This window comes from Trachemys scripta, chromosome 8 (genome assembly GCF_013100865.1).
Source record: "Trachemys scripta elegans isolate TJP31775 chromosome 8, CAS_Tse_1.0, whole genome shotgun sequence".
NCBI classification, from domain to species: Eukaryota; Metazoa; Chordata; order Testudines; family Emydidae; genus Trachemys; species Trachemys scripta.
The window spans coordinates 106,842,128-106,859,039 of record NC_048305.1 but is presented as its reverse complement, the minus strand read 5'-3'; the positions used below and the strand labels follow the sequence as shown (position 1 = coordinate 106,859,039).

The window sequence follows — 16,912 nt, the reverse complement described above, 5'->3', positions numbered from 1 at the left end:
CTTTACACTCCCTCCCCCATCCTGAAACAAGCACCGCCCACAACACGCCGCCTCTCTACGTGAGCTTGGAGTGCAGCCCAGGCCGATGCCCCAGCAGAGAATCCACTGGGAAGATCTCCTGGTCCCTGTACAGCACCCTGCCCTCCCTAGGGAGAAATCCTCCGGCGCAGTTCATCACAGTATTAGCTCCTCTCACAAACCAGGCTGCTGGCAGTAACTGGAGTGTGCTCCTCGGTGCAAGGGAGAACCACGCTGGTACCAAGCACTGGATGGGACCAGGTCGCGTGGGGCTGAGTGGAGTCTGGAGAATTTGCCATGCAGAAGCACACATGCTCTGCTATGGGGACTGCTGCTCCCTGAGGGACTGGGGCAGTGCGCGGGGGATCGTTTGGCAAGGGTCAGATAAATTGCCATTGGGTGAGAACTCTGTCACAAGACGCACGTGGTTCTCTGTAGGCGCAGGTCAGTTGTAGGCTGTCGGCCCTTTGGGGCAGAGACTGTGTCTTTGTAGGGTTTGTGCAGCACCTTGCACTAGCCGTCCTTGATCGCGCCTGGGGCCTCTAGGTACTACCCAAATAAAAATATCGACTAGTAAAATACCAATATGTATAACCTCAGGGATGCCAGACATCTTTACCGTGGGCCCACAGCCACCCTCACCTCCATGGGGGAAGAGTGGAGGTTGAATTGAGTCAGCTGGTGGGAACGCTCCAAGCCAGTACTTTGTGTAGAGGCTGCTACCTTCTACTCTGAAATCTTCACCTGTATTTGAAAAAAAGAGACAAGCTTCTCTTGCAGAGCGAGACTCTCTTCAAGCTATAATCTGAGCAGAACTAGTGCAGGGCTTTCTGCCTGACTCTGCTGAGAGTCTGAAACAGTAGTTCAGAGACAAGGCTGGGTTGCCCCGATTAACGCAGGGGGGTGTTCTGTGATGGCTAGATTAGATAAGGCTGTTATGGCAAGGTATGGCTGTTAGGGACTGGTCTGTGTTTGTACAGCACCTAGCACAAAGGGTCTTAGCCCATGAGTGGGACCCCTACCGAAATACAAACAATATAATTGTCACTGTTAACTCTGAAACCTATCCATAGCAGGTGAGTGTGAGCATTACGATCTATTTCACTCCTGGTCACAGCACCGAGCAGGAAGAAGGACGCTTGCATCCAAGTTCTGTCCTGTCTGCTGTGAGTGCCATCTCCTTCGAGCCTCTCCGGGGCGAGCTTAGTGTGGTGTGGAGGAGTCTGTGCGAGCTCCGCTACTTTACTCATCCCAGTTCAACCTCTGGGGTCAGTAACTCAACACCAGCCTCCTGAGGGCCCAACATTGCGTGGTGGACAAGGAGTGGCAAAAGACACCACGGCTGACTGCAGTGAGTGCAGGGTGCCGGGCTCCACCAACCACGGCGGTACCTGGCCCAGGCATAACATGCCAGCCCTGCCCACCTGACACGGGCAGAGAGAACAAGGGACGCTTAACTTTAGGCTGGGTAGCGCAGTCAACACAAACACTCAATCAGCTTCCTTTCTTTCCTAGTGCGCCTTTGTTAACTGCAGGAAACAGCTGAAAGACCTTGAGTTTCCCATTGTCGCTCGTGCGGGAACAGAGCTGCCGTGATCAGAACATACCCCCTGCCGCTGGCGGGAGAAAAGGGAGAGCGGAATCTTGTTTCAAAAGGGTTTACGATTAGAAGAGTGTTCTGTCACTTTGGCGCGCAGTAATGCACTGTGCCACCAAGTCCCTTCAGAGAGATGTCGAAAACTTAAATGACTGAAAGCAAAAGAGCCTGGCTCCGGTTCCTAGGCAGGCAGACATCCTAATTATTGTTAGATGCACTCCCACACGGAGGGGAGAGCGGCACACGGGGACAGAGAGAGAGAGGACTGTCACATTGCTTTTTTCTTTTTTTAAAAGCTTGTCTCCGCTCGCTGCCTTTCCAGCTGTGACACCTCTCACAGTACTTAATTAGAATCACGTCACCCCGTTAATGTGCTCTGACTGGACTCTGACAGACGCTCGTCCTGCGTCCCACCACCCCAGCCGGCCCTGCCTGCCTCCCAGCCCCCACTCCCACAACGCCTCCCCGCGGCCCCTCCCGCCCCCTGCTCGGGATAGCCTGCCTTATTGCAACACTTGAGAAGCATCCGCTCCACCTGTCCCGGAGCCGCCTGACCTTTACGAGCACTAATTCAAAACGACACTGCTCATTTCATGACATTTCTGTTGATTTTTTCTCAAGTCTCTTTTAATTATTTAACTGGGAGTATCTCCCCCCGCCCCTGGGCGGCGCGGCATGGGAGAGCAAGCCCGGGCCACGAGCCGTGGCCACGCCCCATGGTGGCGCAGTCCCTCCCCGGAGCAGTGTGGCGGGTCGACGCCGGGTCTGCACGCTCGCTCCGTTCAGATAGGTGCTGGGCCCAGCAACACGTGACAAGACGCCAGTGCACAAGTGAAGCGTCCGAAGGCTGCCCCAAGGGAGGGGCCGCTAGCCAGGTCCGGCGTCCGTGTGGTGAAACCAAGGGCTGAGCAACGAGGCCTGCCTGCGTCCAGGGGTGCTCAGGACACCCCGCCCCAAGGGCTCCTGCACCTGGGGGCTGCTCAGCAACGGGGCCACAGGGCCACAGATGCTGGGGGTGCCACCGGGTACAGGGGACAAGCAGCTCAGCTTACGAGAGAATGAGACCGTTCTCAGGGACTCCCAACCCAGCCCTCTTCTGCCCACTGCGCCTGCATTCCCCATCGCCCGACAGCACCACAACCACGCAATGCCCTGACACCCGCAACAGAGCCTGGGGAACACTGCACAAACACGGGGCCTGTCCTGCACGTGGGGGGGACAGTAACCACACTATCCGGCCCCCTGCAGCTGCCGGCGTACCGGGTGCCTAAAGGCTGAGCCTCCAGGAGACACCCTCTGGGTGTGATTAAAGACCACGTCTAGGCTTGGCTACCACAGGTCCAAGGGGGAACTCAAGCTGGAGGTGAGCGCAGTCTGGAGACATTGCTCAGGGCTTTCTCCCTGCTGCCCCTCCCGCGTGGGAGGAGCTCCCCGGACACATCTGCAAAGCTGCCCCACCCTCCTCCTTCCCACCCCGCCGAAGAACTCGCCTTGGCCGTGGTGCCTGCAAACAACTTGGCAAGGGCTGGGCTGCTGGTGCGCAGACACCACAGCGGGCCCCAGGAACCGGAGTGAGGCACACATCACGGCTGGGAACAGTGGGTGCACAGATATTCTGAGGACGGGTGCCAGCATAGGATGGACGGGCTAGAGAGATGCTGACTGTGACGAAGAGCACAAGGGAAGATGGAGGTTCTAAGGCGTTAGGGGGGGAGATCCCGGGAGGAGAACAGCGATTGCACCCCTGGGGCTGGGGAAGAGGGGGTGTGCACACGAATCAAGCAGGGAGGATAAAAGACAGATGAAGCAAAGCCAGGAAGATCAGGCCCTTCAAAGGGGACGAGAAGTCCCGAGGCTGCAGGTTGCAGGGCAGGGCACCCATTATGCCAAACATGCCGCTGCACTTAGCAAGCGCGCTCCTTCCCGGCGGCCTCTCCTTCGCTGTCAGCGCTGAGGGCACCGGTGGTGCCTCCGAACCGCAGAAAGAGCCGAGCGCGGAGCGAGGGATTTCTGAGCCCGCCGGGATGCACCCCCGGCAGGCGCTCCCCACAGCGCGGTGGCAGCTCGGTGGTAGTTAATTAGAATCGTGTCACTAAGTAAATGCGCTCTGACTGGACTCTGACAGACGCTCACCTATGACACCGGGGGCCAGGAGACAATCCACATCAAACTACTGCAGTGTGACCCTTTTAACACAAAGAGTAAACTCACTGCACATCGAGTTGAAGCTCATTAAAACTGTCTACTCTGTGAGCATCCCATTAACCTCCCTGTTAAAAACACGCAATTCCTCTTCTTCTCGGCAAGGCCTAATTAATGCTCTGGCTCAGGAACAATCTCCCACCCTAACCTTCCCAGATTCCCAATCAGTGAATGAAAAGAGAGCGAGGGCGCTAGAAAGACAGCGCCGCGCTCGCCCCGTCTCTCGCCATATGGGCTGCTGACCCTTTCAAATAGGTAGGGCTTTTCCGGGAGGGTGAAAGCGCGTCGTGAGCACGGGGAGGCACGAGCAGAAGCATCTGCGCAGGGCCAGCGAAGCAGCCTGGCTGCCATTTTGGTTGGAAAGTGCTAGGTTTATTAAGAGGGAGTGAGTCCCACAGCGCCGGAGCTCAACCCACGGCCTCAGAGAACAGGGGTCGGTGCCGGGAGGCTAACGAGTTACTGTAAAAAAACAACAAAGAATCTGGTGGCACCTTAAAGACTAACAGATTTATTTGGGCATAAGCTTTCGTGAGTAAAAACCTCACTTCTTCGGATGCATAGAGTGAAAGCTACAGATGCAGGCATTATATACAAACACATGGAGAGCAGGGAGTTACTTCACAGGTGGCGAACCAGTGTTGACAAGGCCAATTCAATCAGGGTGGATGTAGTCCACTCCCAATAATAGATGAGGAGGTGTCAATTCCAGGAGAGGAAAAGCTGCTTCTGTAGTGAGCCACTACAGTTACTGTAGGCTTTAACCGTTGTATGCCCCACGCGGGCATCGCTTCGAGACAGTGCTCTGTGCCGCGAGGGAAGGCAGCCACGACTCCCTCGGGCCCCTCTGGCCTCAGACACGCCTAATTCTCTGCACCCAGGTCAGTGAGGTTCACCCTCCCTGACCACAGGTACTGGCCCAATTCCAAGGCCCTACAACCAAGAACTCCGCTTGCTGCCCAAAGAGGTAAGCCCAGCCATTCCCCAGCTCTCCCATCGCCCCAAGGGAGGGGCCTGCCCAGAGCCACGTCTCTCAGCCACCTCCCCACGCTTCGGCCCAAGGTCTGCCAGCGCTCAATCTGCAATGGGAGCAGGATCTGGCCCGGGACGCGGCAGTGAGCATCGCTGGGCAGCTGGCTGCTATGCAATGTTCAAGCTGCGAAGTTACAGACCATCTCAGTCGGAAAACGGCAGGCCAGTGGCTGAGAGCTTTGGCTCTGTGTGGGTACGATGCTCTCTGCACTACATGGCAGGGGCCAAGTCCCCCCGTGGAAACCGGTGCCATTCCGCAGGTCTGCACACAGCCCCAGGTCATCTCTCCACCCGGGGGAAAGGCCCAGCCCAAGGAGGATACAAAAAACACCTGTCACCCTGGAGCCTCCGCCCCCATCAGCCAGGAGCAAGGCCAAAAACAAAGCCCTGCTCTACAGGGCCCCGAAACAGGATCAAGGGTTCCTGCTTCAAAAGGGACCATCTGGGCTGGGGCTGGGGGTTCAGCTAGCCGGAGACAGACACCCCGTGTCCACTGCTGTTCCTCTGCGGGAGCAGAGCGTGCAGATCATAGGCCTTTCCTCTGGCAGGGCCCCCGCCACGCGGCAGGTATCAGTACCTCAGCCTCTCCACTCCAGTCACAGGGGGGCCAGCAGCCGCGCCCCCAGGCGAGAGATGAGGAAGTGGAGGTGCAGGGTGGGGGAAGGGACACGCGGCAGTAGCAGAGCTGGGAAGAGACATCAGGACGTCTGACCACTAGACCAGGCTCCCACCCTTCTGAAGGGAGTTGGCAAGGGGAGGGAGAAGAGGGGAGGGATCCAGCCCAGAGCGGCTCCAGGAAATGAACAAAGATCTCCAGGAAGGGACGCAGTGGAGTGGGGGGGCTGGGGAAGGAACGCAGGAGTTGGATCCCGAGGACAGACAGGCAGAGGCGAATGGAGGTGCTGGCAATGGGACGTGATCAGCCAACGCAGCATGCGTCGTGGCCTCGCACAACAGTAGAGTCTGCAGTGAGACGGGCTGGGACAAAGCCACCGGAGCTGTCACCTCCCCCGCTGGCCACCCACGGGGGTCACTAGCAGCTGCACAATCAGGCGCTCCCAAGGGCTCTCTGGCAGCGTGACAGTTCCTAGGGGTCTGCAGCTGTCGATATCAATCTGCCAACTCCCTTCTGTTTGGTGAATGCCATTCTGCGCTGTGCCCTACACTGCCGCGCGGTAGCCTCCATCTTGGGCTGGGACACCCAGGAGGTGCGAGGAGAAGTCCTTACACGGGGCAGAGGGGGTAGCAATGGGAAAGTTGTCGAGTCCCCAAGCCTGACAGTCCTCCATTCAAGTGCGCCCACCCCAGTCTGCACCCCGGGGTGGACTGGAGCTAAGCAACTGGTCACCTGAGAGGGCTTTGAAGCTGCTCAGGGGGTCACCAGACAGAGGGAAGCCAGAACTTGGATCTTCTTTAGCCTGGCCTCTCTCTCACTGACAACAGGGAGACTGGGCAGGAAGAAAGGAGACTACCCAAAACCCCAAAGGCGAATGACCGGAGGGAGGGTTTGGTGTGCAGATGTTTGTTACTTTTGCCTCGATCTGGAACTCTTCTGCTGTGTCCATGAGTAAAGCGTGTCTGGTTTAGAAGTTTCTTTGCACAGTCTGCGGGTTCCTTTATCACAAGGGCCCCAAAGAGCTAAACTGCAAACCACAGTTGCCCATGCAACAGGAGCTCTGGGGAGGGCATGCTTAAGCTACAGGGGACTTGGGGGAAGGGGGTCAGTACTGGTCTTGGGGCCCAGGGCAGCTGGACTGCAGGGTCACACATCCCAAGGAGGGGTACCAGACAGGGGAGTGCCTCCCCCAGGAGTGTGCATAAGAGGCGTACTAGGAGACAGTGTCTGGATGCTGCCCAGACCCACTAGGCCTGTTTGCACCTGGAATGCAAACACTGGGTCCAACACAGCAGCCTGGTGTCCAACCACTGGGGAACTCAGCCCAGGCTGTAACAAGCTTTACCCGCAGAGTTGTGCATGGCCACCACCACAGACAGGATGCCGGGCAAGCAGAGCCAGGGGTCTTTCCGATACGTTTCTAAACCAATTGCGGGGGCATGTGACCAAACGAAGCAGAGACCACCTGGGGCAGATAACGCGACAGGGAGCCGGGAAAGAGAGAAGCTAACGAGCAGAGTGGGCACTAGGGAATCCACGGCCCTAGAGTGGAGCCAGGTCACAGCCAGCCAGCAAGCCGGAGCCCCGATGGTTTATATCGCAAAGGGCCACGCCCTGGCCACCCCACAGGTCACCACGTGGTCTATGGACGAAAGCCATGAAGATGTGAGCGGGTTATAAAGCTCCGGCCAGGCTGGAAGGGGAATTGGCTGTGAGCTCCCAAAGGCTGGCGCTGCACCATCACAGGGACCCTTCCCCACCACGCCCAGCCAACTGGTGGCTCTAGTTCATGGCCTCCCAAGCACGAGGCTCTGCAGAGCTGGACGCAGCTTGCAGCCACCGGGAAGCAGCGTCCGTGCAGCGGCAGAGGTGCCCGGTGCTCGGACCGGCAGCCGCTTGGTAATCTCTGCTGTAGTCAGCAGCGTTACGCCACTGCCCTAAGGGAAAGCTCCCGTTCCATCACTCCGGCTCGGGATCCAGAATCCCAGCACGGACATGCCCAGGTGCTTTCTGCCCTGGCTGGGAACGGATGCTTGTTTAACGCTTGACCGTGACCAAGTCAGTCACCCGGCGGCTGTATTTACAGCCATTCTCCGTGAGTCATTTTCACCGCTCGCAGGAAAACACAGAGCGGTTTAATTCCTTTCTCTCTGTCCTTAGGTTAGCTCCTGTTTCTCTGAGACCCTCCCCTGGACGTCGCCAGGGATTGTGGGCACCGAGCCCCTCTATCGCCCCTCTCAGCGCCGCCAGTGCGTGTCTACAGCACGAAGCTGTACAAAGTGGTCAAGTACAATGACGGCTTTCACCACTGCTTCTCCCCGAATGGGGGTCTCCAGCAGCCCTGGGGACAACACTCTGCTCTGCATCGGCACTCCAGGAGGGCACCACCACCAGGGGAACCACGCACAGGGCCCTCTGACCGGCGCTCGCCCACCCCACTGCAGCCGGCCCTCCCTATGGGGCACTCGCTTGCCAAGGTCAGCTTCGTAAGTCAAAGTTGTTTGAGTTACACAATGAGCAAACATCAGCTCAAAGGTGAGAAACACACACACACAGTCAATGACACGTCCTGCGCCACAGAGCTTACAATGCAAAACTGAGCTTCCACAGACTGGACCCATGTGCAAATGCAACGGGGTTTTGCACACGTACGTTCTACCACCCGTGCATGCAAGTGCTATTGCCTGTGCAAGTGGCTGCATGCACAAAACTGCACACAGAGGAAGAGAGGATGGGTGAGGCCTTCAGTGTCCAGGGGTGGCCTGGAGCAAGGTTTTACAGACAGATCATCAACACTGGGCCAGACAGGGACATTCCCTCCCTTTCCTGAGTCTGCAGGAGGGGTTCTTTGGTCCCCGTTCTCCAGAGCAGGACCCTCCCATCCAGCTGACTCTGGGGGAAAGAGATTGGAGTAGGATTTATCCACCACCTTCCTCCTTGGCATTTCCCCCTTTCTGTACCCAGCTGCTCACTCCCCTCCTCCAAAGCAACCACAATGGGCACCGTGGCTCAAACCCAGAAGATGCTCACATGACTCTCTGGGGCCATAAAATGCTTCACTAGCCCTTGGCAGTAGGACAACAGGACTAGCAGCTTCCTCCCGGCGTGGAGCCCCATTGCCAGCTCAGAGTGTGGGTCTCCCACTTTGCAACTTCCTTTTGTGTATGTGTAGCCGCACGTCCCACATGACAATGCTCAGAGACCCACACAGAACCACCCCCCACTCTGAAGAACACACTTCCCGAGTTACCCTTTCTTTATGGACTCCAGGGCCGGACCGGGCAGGCGCTGAGCGCCCGTAACTCCCAGCGAGTGGAGAAGGCCCTGCACCGAGCAGGATAAGGCCCAGGATAAACAGGATTCTACTGAGTTGTGCAGGTTTCAGTTGGCCCAGCAAGTCTCCGAATAATTGGAAAACAAAACAACATGGAATTAATTGGGAAACAGGTACCACCGAGAGGGCCAAACTCCCTGCTGTTTGCATGCAAGTGGCAATTCACTACAATTTTCTTGTCAGCTCTGAAACAAATCGTCCATGTTGCAAACCTCTGGAAAACTGGGCTGGGGTCTTAGCAGAACTGCCGGCCTCCCCGATGGGATCCCCCCGAAAACACGGCTCCAGGAAAGGGGGCTGCACACAGGAGCTGCTCTTTTATTCTAGGCGGTAATTAAACGAGGGCTAAAAGGCAGGTTTTAGCACGTGCAGGAGACCCCCGTTGCCTGGCCGTCTCAGCGGGGGGAGATTCCACACGCCAGTGCCCAAAGCAGCAGGCCTTAGGAGAGCGACCCACGTACTCCGCGAGCACGCCGGAGAGCACTGCGTAGTGAGATGACGGGCCAGCCCATCGTGCGATGGGAGAGTCGCCCGCGAGGCCTTGGGAAGGACAGTACCGCACACTCAGCATCCATCTACCTCCCGCCAGGTTTGCAGGGCACCGGAGCACCTCAGCTGCCGCGCACACAGCAGGGTGAAGGTTTGCAGAGTACAACAATAGCGCAGGCCAAGCTTTCAGCTGGGACAGGTCCATTTGGGGGCGGCTGGGACTCCCTACAGCGCTGCCCACTGAGCCCCAAAGCCCCTTGCGGTGTCTCCAGTGACGTGCCCAAGGACGGAGGCTCCTGCAATCGCGAGCGGCGTCTGCAGACCCTGGCCCGGGGAGCTGGAGTGCTCTCCATGCCGGATCTCTCGCTAGGGAGAAGGCAGGAAACGTCAGCAGTCGACACCCATGGGGGCTTCATCAGCCATCAGTTTTGGTGCTAAGACGTACAAAACCAGGGGACGGGGGTCCCTTTCTGAGTCTCACCCACCCTGAGCATCGCAGACACTAGCCCACCCTGTCTTGACTCCCACCCAACCCCCCACATACCTGGGATAAGTTGGGAAGCTCAGGCCTGAACCTATTTTCCTTAATTCAGAAGTGCCCCCTCACGCGCTGCCACCCCCCTCCAGGGCGATGGGACCGCACGCTCCCGCCCCCTCCAGGGCGATGGGGGAGGGGACCGCACACTCCCGCCCCCTCCAGGGCGATGGGGGAGGGGACCGCGCGCTCCCGCCCCCCTCCAGGGCGATGGGGGAAGGGGTGGCTGTGTGCGACAAGGGCCCCACACCAGGAGGTCTGGAACTCGAGGGAGCGAGCGACCCCTAGCTGCAAACCTGAGAACTGAGTCCGGCTCCCCCCTGTATCGCACATCGCACGCAGGGGCAGCCCAGAGGGACTATGCAAGCCGTGAGCTGAAGGGCCAGGCCCTGTTGCACGCTGGGACTTGTAGTCACCACAGTCCACACCGCCCTGTGAAAGACGAGGGGGGCACAGACTTGCTGGAAGACTCCCAGCTGCACCGCGGCCAGCAGCTGCTCTCTCACTGCCTGCCACTGGGAGTTGCGATGAGCAGCTTGTCGGCCACCCCCAGCACCCCCCTTCCAGCAGCAGCTCTTCAGAAAAGGGGCAATTTATTCAGCTGAGTCCCCAGTACCTAGGGCGAGGCCTGCGCCAGCGTGAGCGGGGTGCCCCAGGCCCTCAGCGGGGGCAGGACCGGGACTGGACTCCCCCAAGCAACTCCACAGAGGCCTTGGAGAGGACACCATGGCTGGATGGCGACACAGCCGGGCACCACCTTACTGTCCTGTGAGAACTGCCTTTCTGACTGCGACCCGACCCCCCAGCAGGGCAGCCCCAGGGCCCCGACCCCCTGGCTCTGAGAAGGTACCGTGGCCACGTTTCGTGCCCACGCTGGCTCCCACTCCAGGCACTGGGCCTGCGCGTCACGCCAGACCCCACAGCAGCAGCCTGTGCTCCCACCTGGAGGCTGCTTTGCTGAAACGAGACGCAAAACCCTCCTTCAGGCCGGGGGGAAATAAAGAACAGAGCGATTGGCGGGAGGGGGAGAACAAACAACTGTCTTTCTAAACGATTCATCAGGGCAGACAAACACCCCAGCCAGCTAATGACGCTCTGATAAATGCAGACGGTAATTAAAGGCAAAGACAGATGATATTCAAGGGGTGTTCGGCGCTTTATCAAGGAAAGAGGAGACACCAGACAAACAGCCCCTCTTGGGAAATGTGACGAGAAGGAGCGACGCATCCACAGCAGGCTGTGACCTCTCACCCGAGCTTGAGCGGGTTCTTATCAGACCCCCATATTCTGGGGGCCTCCCCCACCCCACGCACTAGTGACACGAATGTGCTACTGGGCAAGGAAGCAAATTTTAATGCTCCCTCCGTCAATAATACAGCCAGATCCATAGTTCAAAAGGAGCCTGCTAATTAAAAGCTGGTGAGCTTTAAATAATTCATCTCCTTAACTCGGATTGATTGGAGAGTTTAGTGGTTAGAGCCTTGGAACAATATTAAACAGCCTCCTCAAGGCTCAGGGAGCGGGTGACTTTTCCAACTCAATCTCAGAGCCTGGCCAGCGTAGACACGTACGGACGCCGGGCAGATAAAGGGCAGGGACCTGGAACCTGCTGCATCTCTCCAAGATGGGGGAGCGAAGCAACGGGCTGCTGGGGTCAGTGAGACGCCGCTACCACTGGCCATGCTGCACTCCTCTGTACAGCTCCGCCAATGTGCCTCAGCCTGGGCGAGCCCACCCCTCAACCCCGACCCACAGCCCAGGGCTCCCCTGGCACGCCGTCCCCACCTGCAGTCCCCTGCTAGCCCACACGCAGCTCCGCCAATACCCCTCAACCCCGACCCACAGCCCAGGGCTCCCCTGGCACGCCGTCCCCACCTGCAGTCCCCTGCTAGCCCACACGCAGCTCCGCCAATACCCCTTAATCCCGACCCCACAGCCCCCTCCACCCAGTCCAGCCGCTGCCCCCTTGCTCTCCCAGCTCCGGGCCCCCACCCACAGCAAGGCCACTGCCCTCCAGCCTGACCCACAGACCTGTCCCCCTGCTATTCCAGGCATGGCCTCACACACGGCTTTCCCATGCACCTCAGCCCTGCTGCGCTTCCTGATCCCCTTCCGAGTGCGAGCAGCCAGGCACACTGAACTGTGGTTCTGGTCTGTCCACCAGGAGGCAAGGTGCCAGACCATGAAACTCATCATGCGTGCGAGCTAACCAGGGAACGAACCAGCTCAATTCCCTAGGCTCTGTAACGCAGCTGCATCCTGCTTCCCAACTCCACGGCAAGTCCCGCAGAGCTGGCCACAGGCAGTGGCAGCCCGATATGGCGTCGAGCTGCCATTCGCCGGGAGAGCACAGACGACGCACCGAGCCAGGGCCCAGCATCCAGTGCCCAGCCTGGGGAGTGAGAGGGGATCGGGAGCGGACCAAAGCCCAAGCCCGAGGGATCCCGCCGGGGAAAGGTAACAGATGGGCTACACCCTCGAGCCGGCGCGTGTGCCACAGAGGCAGCTTGGGGGGCCCCCCAGTGGACGGAGGGGAGTTGGCGCAGGCCACGGATTGGCACCCAGGCAGCAGCTCACGTTCTGAAGCTGTTGAGGTGCCCCAATGGGTGGGGCGTGGGGCGCACGTCTTCCCTGGCCTGGGTTTAAAGTTACCCCAGAGCCTTTCTCAAGGGCTTCAGAGACAGCAGCGTCCCATCCCCGAGTGCACCAAACCTCCCGACCCGCTGCGAGAAACAGCCCCCGCGGCTGGCAGGCTCCCGCCATCCCCAGAGTCCAGCAGGGCTGGTGCAGCCCCTGCGAGCCCCGCACGCGTCACTCACCTATCCCGCTGTGGGGCCTCCCTATGTGCTGTAGGTTGAGTCCTTTGTTCATGTCTAAGAGGCCGTTCTTCGGCCAGCTCCCCATGGCGAAGCTGTATGCCTGAAAGAGAGAGAGCGGGGTTAGCTCGCCGTGCGGCTGGCAGGTGCTTTCTGCCTGGGAGCAGCATCCGCCGGCCCCTTCGCCATGGCTCTGGAGTGGCTCCGCCTGCCAGGGCGGCTGGGGCTCCGGAGTGCTCCCAGTTCTTTGTATTCTCACAACAGCCGTCCTGAGACGCCTCCCGTCACAGCCAGCCCGGAGCTCTGGTCTAATCCCAACAAGATTGCGCCACGTTTCAGACATCCGCCCAGACATGGGAACGCCCAGCACCGACCCAGCGCTTTCCACCACCTGAGCCCCTTCGACATTCAGGAATCTCCATCGCCCACCAGTGGCCGTGGAACCCCCCAGCCCTGCCCTGTGCCCAGCGCCACAACGTTCAGGGCCTCCAGAAATGAAGGGACGACAACAACAACGAATCATGGTCTCTAGCCATCAGCCCCAGAAGTGCCAGGGCCTGCCCGGGGCTGTCTCAGAGCGGGGTGGGAGACCCCCAGAGGGGACATTCTGCAATGGCCACCGGAGTGGGGAGGGTCGCTGTTCAGACAGTCACTCATTCCTCCCCACAGCCTCTGAGGGCAGATGGCCAGCGGCTCTGAGGGCTGCACCCAGTCTCCGTCCGGCCAGGTGCACGTGCTCAGGAGGTCGGGGGATGGCTCACTCGGGCACGTTCCCAGGCAGAGAGCCCATGCCCCAGTTCCGTTCTCCTGCCCTGCGCACAGCAGCTGCCCTTGGGCTAGTCAAGTATCAGAGGGGTAGCCGTGTTAGTCTGAATCTGTAAAAAGCAACAGAGGGTCCTGTGGCACCTTTAAGACTAACAGAAGTACTGGGAGCATAAGCTTTCGTGGGTAAGAACCTCACTTCTTCAGATGCAAGTAATGGAAATCTCGAGAGGCAGGTATAAATCAGTATGGAGATAACAAGGTTAGTTCAATCAGGGAGGGTGAGGTGCTCTGCAAGCAGTTGAGGTGTGAACACCAAGGGAGGTGGTGTTCACACCTCAACTGCTTGCAGAGCATTACTTGCATCTGAAGAAGTGAGGTTCTTACCCATGAAAGCTTATGCTCCCAATACTTCTGTTAGTCTTAAAGGTGCCACAGGACCCTCTGTTGCTTTGGGCTAGTCAGCGATTCTCCTGCTGGAATCTGCAAGAATCCCAGGAGGTGTGTCCCCCTTTGGCGGACAGGCCTCCTGTCCGTGCAAATGAAGGAGGGGGCCTGGGAGCACTATCACACTAGAGATGGAGCGGGGAATTATGGGTCTTAGGCTCAGGAGGGCAGGAAGAAGCCAAGAGCCCATGATACACCTCCAATGAACGTCCCCTTCTGCTCCCCACACCCTTTCACGCAGGGCCCCTCCCCCTCACACATCTCTGTGCACGTGCTTAGCCATTGCAACCAGTTTGTCCCCCTGGCTCCCCTGAGAGGAGGGGGACACCCAGCACCAGCCACCCCCACGCATAGAAAAAGGACAAAATCGAGAACAAAGGCAGTGAGAACGGAAGTGAGAACAAAGCTGCAGTGCTACGCTCCGGGCACCAGGGGGTGCTGTGCAAGTCGACACACAACAGCTGCTGGCTGGGCCTGAGCCCAGATCCTCCCCCACGCCCCTGCTCCTGGCCCCCCACCCCCTGGGTGACCCAGCAGCTGGACCCTCCACGCTGCACCTCAGGACTTGCCATGGCTCTCGCCAGTACTGGATCCCTGGTTTGCCCATTGGCACCTGACTAGCCCTCCCCCCGTCCGCCTCTCCCGGGGCTGGGTTTTGCACGGCCGGCAGGCTGTGCGGGAGGCCGAGGGGACAGAACCCCAAGCAGCTCACAGCGCTGTGGGTACAAAGCCCAGATCCACACAAGGACTTAGGCACCTAACACCCCTGGGATCCTGCAAACCCTGCCTGGCTCCCCCCCAGTTCTGCAGGTGCCTGCACCCCTGGGCACCCACCTGTTCACGGTGACCCGGAAGGTGTGCTCTGAGCACGCCCACCAGAGCAGCCCCCCCAAGCTCCGAGGTGCCGCCGCCTCTCGCTTTGGGCTGTGAGAGAGCAGAGAGCCGGGGGCTGGAGCGGTTTGAACGGGGACCGGCCACCATCCGCAGGGAACTATGGGCGAGTCTGTCCCGGGCTACCCTCAGCCTCTCCACCAGGGATAAATAATGCAACAGCCAGTGGAGCTGGGGGACTGTACCCTGGGCTCCCGCCCCCAGGGGGTGCCCTCCTCAGCCACCTATGGGGGCTCTCTGGCCCAAAGGCTGTCCCCTGCCAGCTCCCCATTCCCACCGGCCGGGAGCTCTGCCTTTCATCGGGCGGTTCTGCTCCCCGGCGGCAATGCCTGACCACAGGGCAGACGGTTCCGGTCCCGCTCCCCCTGCCGGAGGGACCCTGGCACCACAAGGGACTCTGCACCTGCCCCAGACACGCTGCACAACACGGGCCTTGCCATCCCCGGGGCTGGCTCCCGGCGAGAGGGGCGGAGGAGCGGCTAATGAAGTTAAACCGGTAGGACAATGCAAATCTGCAAACAGCCAGGCTGAGCGTCCATGTCACACACATCTATAATTACCTCCTGACAGCAGCGCATCCCCTTCAGCTCGCGGAACGAAACCCACGGCTGCACTGGGAGCACCTGCCTTAAGAACATCAGAACGGCCAGACTGGGTCAGACCACAGGTCCATCTAGCCCAGTATCCTGTCTGCCGACAGTGGCCAGTGCCAGGTGCCCCAGACGGAATGAACAGAACAGGGAATCATCAAGTGATCCAGCCCCTGTCGCCCATTCCCAGCTCCTGGGTGGGGGTGGGGGGTATTCAGGACCACACCTGGCTCCTTGCCCTCCACACTGATGGGCCTGGAGCGGCGGCACTCTCACCCCAGAAGGAGCCCAGCACCACACCCTGGCCAGCCCCCACGCTTACTAGCCCAAAGGCTGGTTACTGGGAGGGTGACCCTCTCCCACAATCTCAGGCTGAGCTCACAGGTGGAAAGGCAGGGCTGGGTGCCAGTGAACCCAGCAGGCGCCAGGCGGGCACAGAGGCACTGCCTATAGCCAGCCGGGGGGTGGGGTGGTCGCAGCGACGCGCAGAAAGAAGGGTCCCCCTTTCCAGGGGCTGAAGCTGCTTCACGACCCTTACAAAATGGAAAGAACGGCCTTGGATATCAGGCTGCCCAATTCAGACCCACCAGACAGCACTGGCCCAGCAGCACTGTGGTCCCGGTGGCACAGCGGGGTACCCTAGTTCAAAAGGCACAGTGGGTGTCACACACCCCTTGGCACAGCGGGTACCACGTCCCCCTAGCCCAGATGCACTGTGTGCTATAGTATATGTCCCCATTGGCAGGGCGGGTACCACGTCCCCCCAGCCCAGAGGCACTGTGTGCTAGGGTACGTATCCCCATTAACACAGCGGGTACCACATCCCCCCAGCCCAGATGCACCATGTGATCAGTGGGTACCACATCCCCCCAGCCCAGGGGCACCATGTGCTATGGTACGTATCCCCATTGGCACAGCGGGTACCACGTCCCCCCATCCCAGGGGCACCGTGTGCTATGGTACATATCCCCATTGGCACAGCAGGTACCATGTCTCCCCAGCCTAGGAGCATGGTGTGCTATAGTACGTGTGCCCGTTGGTATGACGGGTTCCGTATCCTCTTCCCCATGCAACTCCAATTTCAGTCCCTCTGCCAGGTGTTCTCCACCTTGCCTCGCTGGCGTCCCAACTGCACGGTGCCAGGCCTGGAGAAAACCCCTCTCTCGGATGCTGAGCTGCACGGGCACCCTGTGCAGAGTAAACTCTCGGCATTGCCAGCCGGTGGGCCACAAGTTCTAGCCCTGACGGCAGATGGCCACACACGGCCTTTGGTCAGAGAGCAGCTGGCCAGCTCACAGCTCAGCCCTGGCAGCTGGCAATGCCCCTGACTGCCTGCAGGTGCCCAGGCCCCAGAAGCAGACGAGGGACCATGGTGGGATTTATAAAATAAATTCCCTGTCCCCCCACAAGCAGGTGTGTGGTGACCTAAACGGAGGTGCGGGGAGAGTGGACACAGCAAGAATTCAGGGATAAAGATACAGGTGCCAAATACGAACCCCGCCAGGCAAGCCCTGCCACTGCCCCTGCCCCCTGCGGCTCTGCCCAGGAGTGTCGGGCTCCTCCCCACAAGCAGGGCCTTCGCTGGG

General features: G+C 59.5%; 1 protein-coding gene across 6 annotated transcripts in view; it reads right to left on the bottom strand.

Moving 5' to 3' along the window:
- The window catches only part of ERI3 (ERI1 exoribonuclease family member 3), a 230,727-nt gene that overhangs the window by 65,063 nt on the left and 148,752 nt on the right, over positions 1–16,912 (bottom strand). For 4 of the 6 annotated variants that reach the window (XM_034778672.1, XM_034778671.1, XM_034778673.1 and 1 more), the window contains exons 7-8: positions 12,640–12,739; positions 10,422–10,777 (exon numbers count right to left, since the gene is read on the bottom strand). In XM_034778672.1, the coding sequence (XP_034634563.1) occupies positions 10,437–10,777; positions 12,640–12,739 (441 nt within the window). In that variant the 3' untranslated portion in view covers positions 10,422–10,436. Of the gene's footprint in view, positions 1–10,421; positions 10,778–12,639; positions 12,740–16,912 lie in introns of those variants that run through there. The other 2 variants (XM_034778676.1, XM_034778675.1) reach the window with 1 other exon arrangement.